The 19,718-nt window shown below is 40.6% G+C and overlaps 1 protein-coding gene across 1 annotated transcript in view; it reads left to right on the top strand.

Moving 5' to 3' along the window:
- LOC136877076 (uncharacterized) overlaps positions 1–19,718 on the top strand; it is a 61,063-nt gene that overhangs the window by 24,977 nt on the left and 16,368 nt on the right. The window contains exons 6-7 of the mRNA XM_067150895.2: positions 7,194–7,322; positions 15,968–16,021. Coding sequence (XP_067006996.2) covers positions 7,194–7,322; positions 15,968–16,021 — 183 coding nt within the window. The remainder of the gene's footprint in view (positions 1–7,193; positions 7,323–15,967; positions 16,022–19,718) is intronic.

Genomic DNA, 19,718 nt, shown 5'->3' with positions numbered 1-19,718 from the left:
AAAACCTAATCTTAGGTAGTGCTATTTGAAGATCCAACCAGCCTATGGACTGATAACCTAACAGACAGACAATCCAAAACTCTACAACAGTCGGTTAGTCATTTCCCTTATGTTCCCAAGATGCGATATTTAATGGTGTTTATAAGTGACTTTTCCATGTTATTGATTTCCAAGACATACAAAAACTACTCTTGAACGACAATTTGAAAAGTGGTGGTGGTGGTTTAAGAGGAAGTACAACTAGGCAACCATCCTCTATATAACACTAATCAGACGGAAAAATGGAAGGGATCCGACACTTCGAAAAATGAAGATATCGGCCAAAGCAAGACAAGGGCCACGAAGGGCATGAAAATGAAAGACTCCCTAGCCCTCGCAAACCTAATAGCGTCGGGGTCGGAAAAGAACAAGAGTTGACCAAGTGAGGTCGGATAGAATAGATGAAAGTGAGGAGCCTGGCACAAGTAATACCAAGACTCAGCTAAGGGCCCCGTGGTCGCCAACCCACGCTCCAAAGTTCAGAGCCCCTGGGGCCAACAATTTGAAATCCCAGCTTCTACTAAAATGTATACCAATTCTTTGTTTTCCTTCCATCATCCGTTTACCGTACAGTGTTGGCTTTTTCCCTCGGACTCAGCGAGGGATCCCACCTTTAACGTCTCAAGGGCAATGCCCTGGAGCGTGCACTTTGGGCCGGGGTATACAACTTGCGATGAGGACCAGTACCTCGACAAGGCTGCCTCACCTGCTATGCTGAACAGGAGGTTTGAGAGGGATGGGAAGGTCCGAAGGGATAGACAAGTAAGAGGGAAGGAAGCGGTCGTGGCTTTAAGTTAGGTACCATCCCGGCATTTGCCTGCTAGAGAAGTGAGAAACAACGGGAAACCACTTCGACGATGGCTGAGGTGGGAATCGAACCCACCTCTACTCAGTTGACCCCCCGAGGCTGAGTGAACCCCATTCCAGCCTTCGTACCAGTTTCCAAATTTCGTGACGGAGCCGGGATTCGAACCCAGGCCTCTGGGGGTGGCAGCTAATCACCCTAACCACTACACCACAGAGGCGGACCTATAAAAATTCAACTATTATTATTATTATTATTATTATTATTATTATTATTATTATTATTATTATTATTATTATTATTATTATTATTATTATTATTATAGTTCCATTTGGGCCTGTTGTGGACCACGTGGTTCTTATCTCTAGTAGGTTTCTTCTTAGACCAATACTCCTGCATTCTTGCACTGTGAAAGTCTTTCCGCTCCTGAGTCCACTTACACCTCCTCCCAGACGCACAGTTTTTTTTTTTTTTTTTGTTTTGTTAGTGACTGGAGAGAGTTTGATGTTCCGTTCAACGTTCTGTACCTATTCCTGTCATAGATTTAACTGGAAGCAATGTCCAATTGTTGAAGGTCTTTTCTGACAAGTCTTGCCCAATTGGCATCAGTCGCTTTCCCTCTAGAGTTGGTGTGGAAGATTCTGGAGGTGAGCCTCTGATTGTCCATTCTCGTGACATGACCATAGAAGTTCAATCACCCCTTCCTCATAGATGCTGTAATGCTCTCTAATTGTTGGTACAGTTCATTTTTGTGCCTGATTCTGTACTTGCCTTCCTCTTTAACAGGGCCCATTATTTTCCTTCAGCACCAGTTTTCTGAGTTGCCCTTCTCTTACCATGTATAGGCATCTGAGGCGTGTAGTACTGTAATGCCTGATTTTGAGGGAGAGGGATAGGGATTTGTACATACTCTTAATAGGTGGTATGCCAGTTTCAATTTGATTCTTCTGCTGTTCATGGCCTGATCTTCATTCATGTTTGGGGTTATCCATTCTCCTAGGTATTTGAAGGAATTAGTCCTTTGTACTGCTTTGTCCCCCAGTGGGATTGATTTGGGTACATCTCTGATGTTTGTGAAAAACTGTGTTTTTGATGGCGTTTTTCAACCGTACTTTAGCTGCTATGTGATCGAGAGGGGATAGTTGATGGATAGCTTCCTCTACACTGGATGCCAGGAGGTTAAACAGTCGACTGTTAACTTGTCTTTCTTGTAGCCTATTCTCAATCCAGTGTCATCCTTTAGCATTTTCGTCTAGTCACGAATGATTTTTTCGAGTAGGCATTTAAAGAGGACTGGAGATAGGCCATCCCCTTGTCTAACACCTGTTCTGATTTCAAAGCTCTGAGACAGTTCCCCTCTGAATTTGTTTCTGGCTGTAGTATTGTTTAGAGTTGCTTTCACTAGATTCAAGGTTTTCTTATCTAGTCCCAGTTCAGCAAGTGTCTGGAAGAGTGATGATGATGGTGATGATGATAATGATGCTTGTTGTTTAAAGGGGCCTATCGGCCCGCCTGGAAGAGTGAATATCTATCTACTGAATCGTAGGCCTTCTGGAAGTCGACAAATGTTGCCACATAGGGTGAGGCGCTTTGGTTTTTGTAAATGATGGTATTGAGGTTCAGGATCTGTTCGGCGCATGACCTTGACTTTCAAAATCCAGCCTGGTACTCTCCCATACAGGATTCTAATTGAGCCTCTACTCTTGTGAGTAATACTTTTGAGAGTATCTTTTACGTCACTGATACAAGGGAAATCCCTCTGCAGTTGTTGAGATCTGATTTGTCGCCTTTTCTATGTAACGGGTGGATGATAGCTGAGGTTCAGTCACTAGTAAATGTTTCTGTCACCCAGATATTAGATATGAGTTCATGGATACTTTGGATTGACTTCTCATCAGCGTATTTCCAGACCTCTGCTATGATTCCATTCTCGCTCGCTGCTTTGTTTCATTTCAGTTCTGAAATGTCTTTCTGGATCTTGTCCTTTGTTGGGGGGAGAGAGTCCGACTTGGTAACATTCAGAGATTTGAAATGCAGTTTCTCCTTGGGTTTCTTTGAATTTAGAAGGTCGTTGAAATACTCTGCTAAATCTGTGGTGCACTCTTCATTGTTCAGTTTTAGCTTTTCGTTAGCTCCCCGAAGGTTAAGTGTAGGGGCTGAGTAGGTTGTTATTTGAGATCTAAAAGTTTGGTAGAAGTCTCCAATGTTGTTTTTTGAAAATCCCTCTCTGCTTGGTCAGTGATACCTTTATTGTACTGCCTCTTGGTGTTTCTGATATGTTTAGTACGGTAGCAGTTTTCCTAGCTTCTAAGAAGTCTTGTTACGGTTCCATTTTGGCCACGCTTGCTCTCTCTCTTCTACTGCTTTGTCACAAGTAGTTTTCCACCATGGATGTTTGTTCATTAACCGCCGGGATGATGGTTGTCTCTGCATCTATTAGTGCTTTATGTAGTTGGGGTCAATCTTTGTTTTTAGCCAGGGTCCCGGTGAAGTTATTGTTATCTTTCAGATTGGCTGGATTGTCGCGACTTGATGCAGTGGTTTTCTATGCTTCTTTTAAGAGGGATCAAATTGGTTTTGATAAAATAAAGACAGTGGTCTGAATCAATGTTTGCACTTCTCAATACTTTGACATTTAGAACTTCCTTGCTGTTCCTTCTACTGATGGCTACATGGTCCAGTTGGAATTCTCCGAGCATTGGGTTAGGGCATCTCCATGTCATAGCTTACCTAGGAAGACGTTTGAAAGCTGTAGATTTGAGGACCAAGTTGTGGGCTGGGTATTCTCCAACTATGTTCTTAAATTTTCTATCTTTGTCAATCTGGGCGTTAAATTCTCCCATTAAAATAGTTATGTGGTGCTTTGGGTTCCGGTCCATTGTCTCTTCGAGTACCCTCCAAAAGGTTTCCACGTTTTCAATATCTTTCCTGTTGGTATAACAACTGTGTGTTCTTTGTTGAGAGTTTTAAAAGCTATAGTGGACGTTCTTCCATTTCGAGATGAAAAGGAGATGATAGAGTTGATCATTTTGTTGCTGACTATGAAGCCTGCTCCCAAGTGAGGCACATTCTTCATCCCACTTTCATCTGATGGCCTTTGGAGATCCGATAACCTTGTGAGGGAGTTGATGTTGATGGTGGCCAAGAATTTAAAACGTTATTTCGTCTCACATGAAGGTGCAAGCTCCCCAGAATCTGAAGGCTTAATTGCCCCATCAAAACTGGGGGTGGATTTTATACCACCCGGGGTAGTTCTTTCATTGGTCGTTTTCTCCATGTTGCGAGAGTTAAGAAAAATGTTTAGGGTAGTTACCCACAGGTAACATATTGCTAACTGCCAAGGTTGCAAGCCTTGAAGCCCCCAGCACCGGTCAGATCGCCAACCCAAATTGCCGCTGACATTGGTACCTAACCTTCCACTGGGTTGCTCGGCTTAGCAGGGGCACCTCTTGCAGGTTATATGCTGGAGTTAGAGTGAAAGAGGCTGGTTGGATTCTCTTGCTGATTTCAATACTTTCATGTTGCAGATGACTAGCAACAACGCATTTCACTCCCATTTGCCAGAGTCATTTTTATAACAACTTTAACCAAGCTGGTAAGTGCAGTGATCGCTTGGTTGCTAAGGGCCGAGTAAGTGGTCTTTAAGTGCTTCGTCCGCCACCAGGAGCGAATATATAATATAATATAATATAATATAATATAATATAATATAATATAATATAATATAATATAATATAATATAATATAATATAATATAATATAATATAATATAATATAATGTAATGTAATGTAATATAATATACTATAATATAGGATTATTTAAATAAGATGTAACTCGGAAATTAACGTCTAAACCATTAAAGATATCGGTATTCTGTTTTCATGTTCATTAATGACACGCAAGGGCTTGTAAAATAATGTGCTACGTATTCTCATGGGGTGATTAATAATCGAGATGTTGGTACTACCTCCATATTTTTAAATGGAACGGCACAAATTCATACACCTGACCTGAAAGATCAACTACGTACACGTTCAAATATGTAAGTATTTTAAAAATCGGACAGTTACTTTTTGGGATATCAATAAGAACAGCATGGGTGGTTTTGCATGCCACATCAGACAGCGTGCAGTCGAGCAAGCACATATTGACGCGCAAGCAATTTCCTGGGTTTGATTCCAGCCACAGAATGGATGTAAGCATATCGTACACATGTGATGGGTTTGAAAGTGTGTATGACAGGCGAAGTCATGACAGAACAGGGAGGGTTGATGTTTTTTTTAAAGGAATAAAATAATTACTTTGACTTCAAAGGACAGTGTATCACATTGTGTGTACGATAGTTTACAGTGCATGCCTGATATCCGTTCTGGGGCTGGAATCAATGCCAGGAAACAGGTTGCGTGCCAATACGTCCTTGGCCGAACGCATGCTGTCTGATGCGGCACGCAAAAGCCCAAATACGGTGTTTATTGATATCTCAGAAAATAACGATCTGATTTTGAAAATACTTACATATTTGAACTTGTACGCAGTAGAACATTTAGGCCAGCTGTATTTATTTGTGCCGTTCCATTTAAAAATATGGAGTCAGTATCAATATCTCGGTTATTAATCACCCTAATGAGAATATGTAGCACATTATTTTACAAGTCTCTGGGTACCATTTACGAATATGAAAACAGAATACCGATATATTTAATGCTTTAGACGTTATTTCCGTGTAACATCTTAGGTGAATAACCCTGTATGATTCCTCTCAGGTCGATTCACCTGACCATATTATTATTATTATTATTATTATTGTCCGCCTCTGTGGTGTAGTGGTTAGCGTGATTAGCTGCCACCCCCGGAGGCCCGGGTTCGATTCCCGGCTCTGCCACGAAATTTGAAAAGTGGTACGAGGGCTGAAACGGGGTCCACTCAGCCTCGGGAGGTCAACTGAGTAGAGATGGGTTCGATTCCCACCTCAGCCATCCTGGAAGTGGTTTTCCGTGGTTTCCCACTTCTCCTCCAGGCGAATGCCGGGATGGTACCCACGGCCGCTTCCTTCCCTCTTCCTTGCCTATCCCTTCCAATCTTCCCATCCCTCCACAAGGCCCCTGTTCCGCATAGCAGGTGAGGCCGCCTGGGCGAGGTACTGGTCATTCTCCCCAGTTGTATCCCCCGACCAAGAGTCTGAAGCTCCAGGACACTGCCCTTGAGGCGGTAGAGGTGGGATCCCTCGCTGAGTCCGAGGGAAAAACCGAAACTGGAGGGTAAACAGATGATTATTATTATTATTATTATTATTATTATTATTATTATTACTATTATTATTATAATTATTATTAATGCTAGTGGTTTAACGTTACACCAACTCAGACATATATTTTGGTGACGGCAAGAGAGGAAATTGTTAGGACTAGGAAGGAAGTAACCGTATGAAGTGGTGTGAAAAATCGGAAACCTCAGAAAACCACCTTCAGGACTGATGATTATGCCATTCGAGCCCACCATCTAACAGCAACATGACCGGAATCGTGCAGCCAACTAGCTCGATATTATCAGGGAGCTCGAAGTGAACTCTGACAAAATCATGAATTGTTCTGGCGTAGTATGTTCAGCTGTTGAAAGAAATGAAACAATTGTTATTACATTAGTAATGCTGGAGCTTAGAGTAAATGTGTACGCATATTTAGTGACTGATAAAGCATTGATCTCATGTCCGACTCATTGGCTGAATGGTCAGCGTTCAGGCCTTCACTTCAGAGGGCCCGGGGTTAGATCCCTGGCCGGGTCGGGGGCATTAATCTCCTGTGATTAATTCTTCTGGCTCGGGGACTGGGTGTTCGTGTTTGTTCCAAAACCTCTCGTCTTCACATTCCCACACCATACTACCAATCACCACAGAAATACAGAATATTGTTTACATCCCTCGATATCGGGTTGGCGTCAGGAAGGGCATCTGACCGTAAAACAGGGCCAAATCTTCATGTGCAACACAGTTCGCATCCACTACCCCGTAGGTGTGGGAAAAGCGGTAGAAGGAAAAGAAGAAGTACGAGCATTTTTCTCACATTCTTGCGGATCTAAATTGTAATACAGTAGATGTTTAATGGCTGCCTCTGACAATTAGATTGGCCGATTCTTAATCACAAGTTCATAGTTTAGATCCTGGCCGAAGTAGCGTATTTTAAAGGGCAGTAAATATACTAGAGACTCCATCAAAAACGTTGGCGTGTTGGTCTATTTATCCGATAGTATATGATGCTGTAGTACTATTATTATTATTATTATTAAATAAACGATTGTGAATTATAATAGAAATAATACAATGCATATAATGTTTTGATTTCTGCCATACAGGTACCATAGCAGAGCCATGGTGCACACTTTCAAGTTATAACTACGTTCTATTTCGCGCTTCAGACATCCAAGGGGGGTGTGTTCCTATCTTCAATCCATCTGCTTGCTACGCCCGTGATTGGCGCTGTCGTAAGTAGTGCAATTTTTTTTATACATATGTGCATGCATACATACATCATTATGAACTATTATGCCTCCAAGTGAACAATTTGTATCCTCTGTCAATTTTCTAAACCCCGCCACAATGCTCTCTTTGTAAGTAGCTCCGTGGTTTAGTTCCATACCTTTTATTTTAAATCATTCGAAACCAAGTGCTTAACCATCGTCGTCTTGGTTTCCCTCTACTTCTCTTACCCTCGCTGCCGAGTCCATTATTCTCCCAGGTAACCTGTTCTCCTTTTGTCTCATTGACCCCATCACCAACGCCGAGTTATGCGTACAATTTCATCAATCGAGTTCATTCCTAATTTCACCTTTATCTCATCATTCCGCGTACCCCTCTGCCATTGTTCCCACCTGTCCGTACCAACTATCATTCTCGCTACTTCCACTTCTTTTACTTCTAACATATGAATAAGATATCCTGAGTCCACCCAACTTTTGTCGGTAAAAAATACTTTGGTCCGGAAGCTGACTTCTTTCTTTCAGAATACTCTCGTTCGCAATTCACTACATTAACTTTGCTGCAACTTCATTCAATTTCACTTACTGCACTACCGTTTTGGGAGAATATAGATCCTAAATACTTGAATAATGATCTACCTGTTCCAGTCTTGTATTCCAACCTGAGCTTTCTTCCCTACCGTATCACGGACAGACTAATCTTCATATCATACTCGTTGCACCTATTTTCAAGACCTGAGATATTAAATTGCAGGCTTTCAGCACAGTCTGTCATTGAGACCAAGTCATCAGCATAGGCCAAACTGCTTACTACATTTCCACCTAACTGAAACCATTCCTGCTATTTTATAAGTTTCAGTAGATGATACATGTAAACTATCAACAACAGAGGTGTAAATACACTGTAAATACATTGAGCCAACACTTCACTCTACCATTAGTTCTCACTGCAGCCCAACTGTCAACATAAATGCTTTTGACTGAGTTTAATAATCTACACCTAATCCCATAACTCCTTCCCCCCTCGGTACTCTGCCATGTGCCTTCTTAATTAAGATCTACGACACATATCTTAAACGTAACTGTCTATTTCTCTCGTAGCATTTTTCAGTTGCCTGACACATACTGAAAAACTGATCCTGACAGCCCCTCTGTATGCTGAACCCACACTGGCTTTCATTCAACTTACTCTCAACCACCGATCGCATCCTCCTTTCCCAACTGCCAGTAAACACCTTGCCGTGTCCACATACATACTAATGAAATACGTCGATAGTTGTTGCAATCCTTCCTGTTCCCTTGCTTACAGTTAGGTACAATTACTGCTTTCATCCAATCAGAAGGTACCTTACTGACATTCCATGCTAATATAATTACTCTATGAAGCCATTCCATTTCCCCCTTCCCGATATAGTTCACCATTTCAAGTCTAATTTCGTCGATTCCTGCTACGTTATGACATCGGAGTATATTTGCCATTATTTCCAATTCATCAAGTGTAATTTCACTAACATCATTGTCCTCCTCCCAATGAACTCTGTTGTTCGCTACGTCAATAGAAAGATTCCATTTTACGTTGAAATGATTTTCAAAATATTCCTTACACTTGTCCAGTGATTCCCTGGGATCTACTATGAGTTTACCTGATTTATCCAAAACGCTATTCATTCCCTCCCTCCCTCCAAGATTCTTTATTACTGTCTAGAAAGGTTCCCTGCTGCTTGACCTAGCCTTTCCAAGTCAGTACCAACGTCTTTCCATGACTAGAACAGAAGTACAGTCAGCGTTTTCCATTTATATTATCTTCCATATCTTCCCCACATTTACCCATACGTTTTCGTATCCTTCAACCGAGTGACTTGGCCGTGCAGTGAGGATCGCGCAGTTGTGTGCTTGCATTCGGGAGACATCAATAGAAAGATTTCATTTTACGTTGAAATGATTTTCAAAATACTCCTTACACTTGTCCAGTGATTCCCTGGGATCTACTATGAGTTTACCTGATTTATCCAAAACGCTATTTATTCCCTTCCTCCGGGAGACAGCAATGTCACCGAATGTTTTATAAATCTTGTTAACTTCGTCAATTCTCTGCACCCCCACATTGTGAATAGACTGAAACAATTCTCGTTCTAATTCCTCTAACTGTTAAATATACACATCATTCGCTCATGTACATACCCAACAGAAAGTATCTTCCCTGGAATAGTATTGCTGATGAACAGTCCTATCTGCCTTTTAATGGTACTTTAATATTTCCTATATCTTCCTCGTTATCTCCCCTACCCGAATTTCATTCACTCCTAACACATCTAGATGCATCATCCTTGTTGACTCCGCCAATTATTCTTTCTGCCATAAACTCCATTAATAGTGATAGCTTCCCATAGAATTCCATCGAACTCCATTGTTGGACGCGCTTATGGACTGTTGGCTGTAGAGAGTGCTCTTATATTATCGTAGTGATAAAGTAGTAAAAATACCATTTAAATTTATTAACTGTGTGTGTGTGTGTGTGTGTGTGTGTGTGTGTGTGTGTGTGTGTGTGTGTGTGTGTGTGTGATCCACTTAGTGCTATTTATATATTAGTGTTTAGTGCTTATTGGTAGAAGTGAATAGTAGTTATATTAAGTTAAATGTTGTAATAAGTAGTTCAGTTGGTGTTTGGTCGTTTACGTGTTGTAGGTTAAGTAGGCTAACTAGGTGTACTTTGTTTCAAATTTAGGTTTAGAAAATAATTTAGGTAATGATATCAACTTGTAAAAATTAAATATCTGTAGAATCGTTGGTATAATACTTACAAAAACAGGTTATGATAGGGAGTTGTAACTTCCGCAGCTTTTACATTCGTGCAGAAAATAGACACGGTATTTCGTATAGACATCCGTTCAAACTTTCACGATGGTAATAATTTATTTGATCAAATAACACGATACGCATGCAAAGTTTGATTTTAAAAAGAAGTTAAGGAGAGTGTACGGTATTTCACTGGAGAATTACATAACAATCTTAGGACTGATGACGACTGTTTGCTACATTCCTTTTTTTTTTTTTGCTATTGGCTTTACGTTGCACCGACACAGATAGGTCTTATGGCGACGATGGAATAGGAAAGGCTTAGGGATGGGAAGGAATTGGCCGTCGCCTTAATTAAGGTACAGACCCAGCTTTTGCCTGGTGTGAAAATGGGAAAGCACGGAAAACCATCTTCTGGGCTGCCGACATTGGGTTTCGAACCCAGTATCTCACAGCTGCGCGGCCCTAACCGCACGGCCTACTCACCCTGTTTGCTGCATTCCGACAAGAATAAAGCCTATAGGGTGGTACTTTGTACATTGTATTTCGCACCTTCGATTATTCATCGAGTAAAAATTAATAATCATATTCCCACAATCCGATAATTGCAATTAAAGTCTCCAGCGTGGTTTTGACAGAAGTTTTTTGAGTAATTATCGTAAATATCTTATTTTTAAGCATTTACAGTAAAGACAATTTTAATCTCCATGCCGCGTAGTAGGAAAAATAATAATCCCCAGCTGTTATAATCATGTAACTACATTTTAGTTGGAAATAATAGTGTAGATATCATATTAGATAGTGTCCGACTCGTTGGCTGAATGGTCAACGTACTAGCCTTCGGTTCAGACGGTCCCGGGTCGGGGATTTTAACATCCCTGCAACTCACACACCACACATAACACTATCCTCCCCCACAATAACACGCAGTTACCTACATATGGCAGATGCCGCCCACCCTCAATGAAGGGTCTGCCTTACAAGGGCTGCACTCGGCTAGAAATAGCCACACGAAATTATTATTATATTAGATAGTATCTTGCCAGCTATAGTCGTGTGCATCCTTGCGTAAACCGGTAGATATTTGTAGTATATTGCATTATTTTATTAGTAATTGGTGAGCTTATTTTATTATTGTGAAATATTTGTGTAGTAGGAATCTCTGTAGAAACTCTCTTACTAGAATTATGTTGCTATGATAGGATAGGCTTAACTGCAGTTTAGAACTGTGTAATTTTTGTGTATTTCTTTCGATATTCAGTAATGAACGGCAGTTTTAATTCTGTTAGGGTGTAATAGGATAAAAATATAATACGACAAAATAGTATTATAGTGTAGTAGTATATTAATTACCTAAGTGTCGTGTGATCCTTGTGTACTAACCTAGACAGTATTTCTTTCCTTTCTTTTCTTCTTTGCACAGAATACGATTTTTGCGGATGATTTTATTCTGTATAGAGTAATAAATAAGTTACAAGATTGTGAGGAACTACAAAAAGACCTCGACAGTGTTGTGAGATAGACAGATTTACGGGGTTAAATGTCAGGTTGTGAGTTTCACTAGTAAGAAAAGTTATTTCAGTTTTATTACTGCGTTGATGGGGTGAAAGTTCTTTATGGGGATCACGATATGTACCTAGGTGTTAATATAAGGAATGATCTTGATTGTTTATGAACAGTTTCATTCTTACAGAATGTTATCAATTTTTCATCAATCATTTATTAGTTGTACCTCCGTGGCTCCGACGACAGCGCGCCAGCCTCTTATACCTCTGGGTTCCGTGGTTCAAATCCAGATTACTCCACGTGAGATTTTTGCTGGATAAAGCGGAGGTAGGGCAGGATTTTCGGTGTCGTCCAGATTGCGAACAGTCCAGACTGCGAACAAGTGTGTACCTGAAGGGGATGATTTGGGTTTGATACACATAAATGAGTCGAGATTGCGGACAGGCATAAAGTAGAGGCGCTTAAGCGAGAAGATAATGCACTTTTTCGAAATAAACTATTTCACTTCTTATGTATTATTTTGAATAATAATAATAATAATAATAATAATAATAATAATAATAATAATAATAATAACAATATCAATAATCAGTATTCTAAAGGCTAATATCTTTTCGATGCAACCACTCACTTCTTTCATTGGCATAATAATAATAATAATAATAATAATAATAATAATAATAATAATAATAATAATAATAATAATAATAATAATAATACCGGGCAAGTTGGCCGTGGGGTTAGGGGCGCGTGGCAGTGAGCTTGCATCCGGGAGATAGTGGGTTCGAATCCCACTATCGGCAGCCCTGAAGATGTTTTTCCGTGGTTTCCCATTTCTACACCAGGCAAATGCTGGGGCAGTACCTTAATTAAAGCCACGGCCGCTTCCTTCCAACTCCTAGGCCTTTCCTATCCCATCGTCGCCGTAATACCTATCTGTGTCGGTGCGACGTAAAGCCGCTAGTAATAATAATAATAATAATAATAATAATAATAATAATAATAATAATAATAATAATAATAATAATCTATTAATAATACAACTCTCACTAATCCACCATAAACAGCTACCCCTCTGGTTATGTTATACAATATAAAATATAATCTTCTAAAGGGTAAGTTTACTTGAAATGAAATAATTAAACATTTTCAATAATAATTTTTTAATGCGGTTAGGTTATCTAAAACATCCCAATGTACCAGTTAATGTTAATTCTACTAGAATAAAAATGACATTTGAGACTGTTTTGAAAATTGTATCTGTTTTATGTATCTCACGTCAACACTAATCTCTTGTTCGCAATCTGGACAGGGTATATTCAGTTGTTCGGAATCTGGACGGTTTTTGCCTTGTTCGCAATCAAGACACAACCAGATTTTCTCCGGGTACTCCGGTTCTCCCTGTCATCATTAATTCTAGCAACACTCTCCAGTATCATTTCATTTCATTTGTCAGTGATTACTCTCTGCCCCAGAAGAGTACGACAGGCTTCGGCGGCTGGCACAGTTCCTATCCTCGCCACTATGGAGGGAGGGGAGGGTCTACATTCATTCCATTCCTGACCCGGTCGAATGACTGGAAATAGGCTGTGTATTTACATTTATTAGTTGGCACAATATAATGTTGTTAGTATTGTGTGAAAAGAAACAATCCAATTTCTTGAATACTTCGGGTAGTGTCCTCAGAAGAAATCGTGAAAGAAAATTTAAGATGACTTATGTGGATGTATTTTCTCCATACACTTAGCCAGTCCTAAACTAATGCACTATTGCTAGTAATAGCTGCACCTAAATAATGCAAAAGATAAGAAGAAATGTAATAACGATAATAAATTTAGGCATATTGATAAAATAGTAACCTATTAACATAAAACATATCATACAAAATGATATTGAATTAGAGTCACAACATTAATGCAAGTAATGCTAATATAACATAATTAAAAGTAGAAAATTTACTAATTCAAAGTTTCATAAGATAGGAATTGATTATACCGAAATATTGCCTTCAGTATACAGAAGAAGTGAAAATAATTAAGAATAGGAAGAAAACGAGCCATAAAAGGAGGAGCGAAATGATGACGAAAATAAAGGAGGAAGAGGATTATGGTTTCAACTAGGTGATTCATTCATGCTTTCCTATTCCATTGTCGGGCTGCGGTAACGGTGAATGGTTTAGTGTAGGTGTGGTTCTGTGGAGGAGAAAGAATGGACTCAAGGTGTTTGTTGTGACTTGTGAAGAGGAGTTTGAGGCGTTCACGAAGATAGGGTGGTTGTGACGGTTACAGAATAGCATGCAAGAACTAAAGAGTTTAAAGCGTGCCGCGCTCTCGAGAGCGAAGCTTCCCTTGTTCGAGGCACGTGTATGACGGTGTGGCATAGTCAGCATAAGGAAGAGAGTGAGAGAGATGGAGATGATAGGTTCCAACCGCAGCTTCGGCAGTCCGTAGATGGTTTTCCGTGGTTTCGCATTTTCATACCACGGAATTGCTAGGACTGCCAGCAGCACGGCCCCGTCAGCTTCCTTTCCAGCTCCCTTTCGTATCCCGTCTTCCTGCCTAAGCTTGTGAGATTTTATACCATCAGCAATAAAGAAAAAAAGAAGGAATGTTATCTCTGCATCAGGGCTACTTAATAGTACTTTAAATTAAGAAGGAAGTAACAGCCCAGTTTTGGCCTTGGCCTACCTAGACGGCAGCTGCCCAGCCATATGTCACAGTGGGACGTGGTCAGCGTGACGACACACACACTCCCGTATCAGCCAGCTCATCAGTTGGTCCCATGAGGCTGAGAAAATCACGTTCCAACCCCCCCCCCCCCGTCCAGAATTAAAACATCTGGACTGACCGGCAATCCAACCCGAAGCCTCCACGTAAAAGACAGGCACTCTACACCATCATGGAGCTGGCTAACATCTTAAACAGCCAGGATTTAAATGTTTATTAATTTTTATGTTTTTGATTTTACGTTCCAGTAACAACTTTTACGGTTTTCGGACGCACCGAGGTACCGGAATTTTGTCCCTCAGGAGTTACTTTTAGAAACCAGTTGTTTTACAGACACGAGGCTGACGTAATCTAGCACCTTCAAATACAAACGGACTGACCTGGGATGGAACTTGCCAACTTGGGCTCAGAAGGCCAGAGTTTTATCATCTGAGCTACCTAGCACGGCCCAGAATTTGAAATAATAATTTCAGTGTTACTGTGGCTGATCTCACAGAGCAATTAGTGTGTTTACATGAACACATCATTTTAAGGTCAAGGAAAGGATGATGTAGTGTAGTACCAGAGACTGTCTCGGAGAACTCCCAGGCATTATTCTCTCTGCCTGGTTCTCTCTTTAGAAGACGACGGTCTGTTTCTTGAGTACTGTCATCAGTACAGGCTGCTGTTTCCCACATTTGGTAGAATGGTACATCACCTATCACTTCTTGACATGTGGTGCACAGCGTCTCAGTCTGAAACACATCTTCGTTCAATGAATAGCGTAGTTTGTATGCTATGTTGCACGTAAATTAGGAGTGATTCCCTTTGAACGTGTACTTCCCGAAATTTTAGTTTAGTCAGATATGGCAGTAGAAGATAGTTTTCCTCAAAATGGCCATGATGTGAGAAAAGGTCCTCAGAATTGGAACCCTTATCCCGCTCTCCGGAAGTGCATGGTAACCAGATCCGCTAGGACGGCCAACACACGAGCGACACCGTCAGCACTTTGGCGTCTATCGAGCAATGCCAGGAATTGGTCTTTTCTTAAAGCGGTTGGGATTTTAAGATGAAAAATCTGGAAATATGACTTCCCTTGGCATTCGAACCTGAATCCCCTCTTTTTCACTTCGATACTGATGGTATGAGGTTTGCGAGTCTTGCAGAGTCTTTCATGTTCACTCTCTTACATTTCTATTGCCAATATCTTCATTCTTCCTCTTTTCCTAAAATTAATATTCGGAGAGGATTTTTGCCTGGTTGTATTTACCCTTATAACAATAGTTACCACCAACACCACTGTCTGGAGACGTCTGCTGGGCAAAGACTGTATTGCTATGAAAATACTTGACGATATCCAGAGTGCTCTCTGTCGATCAACTCCAGAAACTATGTATCCTATAAATGTTTCTTTCTCTTTCAGGTACATAACATTCTTGCGTCAGTCTACTTGGCCTATTATTTATTCTTGTTTAACATGATCACCCGTCCAAATTGATGTGAAACTATAGCACTTCTTGTTCTACTTAGAGGCTTAAGTTATCTATTTATTTACTGTGTTTATTTATTTATTTGTTTATTTATTTATTTATTTTGTTATAACATTTCTTATGGCATTAATTCTCCATTCATTTCCCTTCACAGCCAAGAAGGAAGACCTGGTCGTCTCTTCTTCAGCTACACCAGACTCGACGTCAAGTGAGTTTACAGCTTATTTATGCTTATGCTTATTTATGCTCTAAGGTGTAGAAATTTGAAAGTTCATCTAATGAAAATAAACATAATACATTATTTTAAAGGGATAATGGTTGTCGAATTTCAAATCAGATGTCGAAACTGGACAAGGATGGTTGGGATAGCATATCTGCTTGTTTGCCTCATCTATGAATGTAATGAATACACTGTGCATTTCTCTTTAACCTATAAACCTCCCATGAATCAACATATTTCCGGACCCAGACCTCGCAATCAGGTACTGTACATCGGATCCGAAAGAGACTGACACAAGTGAATGGAAGGAATGCCACGACTCAGCTAAGGGTCCCCGTGTTCGCCATCCCACGCCCCCAAGTTGACAGCGCCTGGGGCCACTTTTAGTCGCCTCTCACGACAGGCAGGGGATACCGTGGGTGTTATTCTACTGCACCCACCCACACAAGGGGACGACTATGATAAGAGAATTCATGAATTTAGTTAAATTTAGACTTTTCTTGCTTTGTCCATATCAACGCTGAGCATTTCTGACATGGAAATATGGTTCAATAGTGTTAACCGGTGATGGCTTTTGTCATGATTGTCTTAAGGCGTAGAAACTCCATGGTCATCGGTCAATATCGACAAGGAAAATCATGGAAATGATTATAAAGATGAGGAAAAAGAGTAAAGGAAAGATCGCTTGAGGAATAAGACAAGAGGGAGTCACGAGAGAAAGAAGGACTCCCTTTACATCAGATGCCCTAATATCACAAAGTCGGAAGAAAACTAAATGTGAAGGACTACAATATCGAAAGCTCATAAAACTGATCAACAATAACATTGACAATTGTTTGTTGTGATGTGCTTTGTCCACCGCCGTCTCAAACTTCTTATACTGCCTGCTCTATGCCACTAGGGAGGCACGAATACCAACAAATCTTCAAGTCGCCGTGAGAGTGCAGTCATAGACGCACAATCTTCGCAGTCAGTGTGGGTGTAGCATTGTGGTTTTGATGCATGTTTTTGTACGAAAAACTGAGTTATTTCGTACAATGAGTAAACGTGCCTGTCCCCTTATGTTTTTACAAGTGATATTTTGTGTACAACTGTGAAATTACTTCGTCATATTATGATTATAGATGTTTCAAAAGTTATTTTAAGGTGTAGCTGTTTTCTTTCGTTTGTTCATGTTATATGTTTTTGTACAACTGAAACTTCAGATTTCACCCGAAATATTCAACTGTTGTATAACATTTTGAAAATCTCGGCAAGGTGTTTCGCAGCCAGAAAAGATACGATTCCATAAAATACCGTCTAAAAGGGAATTGAGAGAAAAATGGCTGTCGGCAATATCTAGGCAATGCCTTAATAAAGGAAGTAGTAGTTTCAGATTATTCTCGTATCTGTAGACTTTACCCCTTTACACCTTATTTCAGAAGGTGGTTAAAGTCGCAGAGAATAGTGGATTCCTTGTGATAAGAATTGTGACGGACAATCACAAAACAAACATCTTAATGTTTAGAAATTTTGGACAACCTCAAATATCCAAATGGTAATGTCAATATAGAAACAGAAAATCAAATCCTAATTTGTGGGTACTTGGTTCATGTTGTTGAAGAGAAGATGGAGTGTGATATTTGCGTCGGCAGCATCTCTCTGACTAGAGCTTCCATTTACTGGAACTGATTATGCATTAGGACAGAGAAGGACTTGGAAACCCAAATTCGTGTTTTGTTGCTCTGATGAAGTATCTGGAAGAGTTTGTTGAAGCTGCTGTGCCCTACTATTGGAAGTCCTTCAAACTGACGAGCGTAATACGAGGACTTGCTACTTCTTCCCTTTCCGATTGATTTATGTTACAGCGTGAGGTCAAGGAATATCAGCAAACTGTTGGTGATTTGTACTTAAACAAGTTCGTAAGACCTCATCAACTGATATTGCGTTGGCAAGAACACAAAAAAATAGCCGCCCGTTGTATCAACTCAAGCTTTCACCCAGGAAAATCTTTAAATTGTGACATGAAGAGGCCAACTACGACTTCATACAGGCACTATTACCGATATTTAATATAACATGTAATTTACGAACGTCAGTGAACATATGACTATACTGCATAGTGTTTTGTAGGCTGTCGTTATAACAATGCGTTAAGAACGTTGCGCGTCTTTGCCTGCCATATAGCGGAGAATGCCTATTCGCAAAAATCCTCACATAGAGCAGGCAATGTAGGCGGATCGAGACGGCGGTGGCTGTGTCTCTTCTGTTGCCACTCACCTCCGATAGATGGAATTAGTGCTGCGTACCGAGTAAAACAGACTGCCTGAATATTGGCGGGAAGTAGCTGGGGAGTTAGATAACTTTCTTCTTTAGCATGCCATTCCTCGAGTTCATAAATTATCTGACGCTGCTGGTACGTAACACACTGTTTCATCGTAGTATTTCAGCTTTTTGATTCCCATTCTGAGGCGCTGACTGGAATGAGCAGTTTGCAAACTTAACGGAATAATGGCAGAGGGGTGTTTACTGCTGTCGGCGGCCTGATCATTGCAGCTGTGGAACTTAGGACAGTTAGATCTGCAGAGTAGTACTGTTCGTTAAAAGTGAGAAATTGTGCGATATTTCATTTGATCGAGTATTTCATATGATGATATTGCTTTTAATCGTGAAATTCCTACTTACGTCAGTGACCTTCACACGGGAAAACCACAAAGACACTCTTTCTGAGGATGTAAAAAGGCAAGTGGAGAGTGTCTGCCTTTATAATGAAAACTGCTCCACTCGAGTGTAACTGGCAGTAGGCAAGCGGGCCTGCCATCATGGTGAAAACTCCATAACCCAGTCCTCGCATGAGAAAAGATGTATGGTGACTTCCCCGTCGTGTTTCTGGGGTAACGTGAAGAACTATGCAATTTAAAACATCTTACTCACAACGTGTGCACTACTTAACATGGAATTCTGTATACAATGTAGAATTCCATAGCGAAGCACGGGTACATCAACTAGTCTCTTTATAAATAAATGATATGATGTCTCCTGGCTGCCTTCTGAAATGACATCCGTCTATGCCGCTGGGCGGAATTCCATGAAATTTTGCACTAACATTCTCAAAGGGATCTGTCATATGACTAACTATATCCCGTTTCAAAAACGTTAAACTGACAATACATTATTTGCGAAATTATTTACGGAAAATCCTGTAATAGTTTACTCCCAGATCATCTATGTGATCATAGCAATGCAAAGCAAAGTCACCTCCGTAGAGGCCATGAAGGTCCTTGGAGGAGTGGAAGATAAAGGCTTCCACCATTGTTAACCTCGGCACGTGATGGGGTAGAGTGGTTAGCTTTACGCCCGGCCGCCTTTGCTCCCAGAAATTAATCTGTTACTCATTTTAGTGTAGGCTGAGTGAACCTCAGGGCCATATGCACCTCCAGAAGTGGAAATCTCGTTTCTTAAATTTTACGAATTCCTGACGGGGATTCGAACCCACGTCCTTCCGGACGAACCGAGCACGCCCTTACCGCCTCGGACAGGCAGCACCTGATCATAGCAATGGCATATGTTTATTGATATGAAGGTGATAGCGTGGTGAAAGGACGTCGACGTATGTAGAAGTTTCCTACACAAGAAATATTCCTTAGTAATTTATATTTCCTAACTGACCTCCGATTTCCAACAGGGCAATTTTAAGAGCGCCAAC

Source organism: Anabrus simplex, chromosome 1, assembly GCF_040414725.1.
Source record: "Anabrus simplex isolate iqAnaSimp1 chromosome 1, ASM4041472v1, whole genome shotgun sequence".
In the NCBI taxonomy this organism is placed as follows: Eukaryota; Metazoa; Arthropoda; class Insecta; order Orthoptera; family Tettigoniidae; genus Anabrus; species Anabrus simplex.
This window is presented reverse-complemented; position numbering and strand designations above follow the sequence as displayed.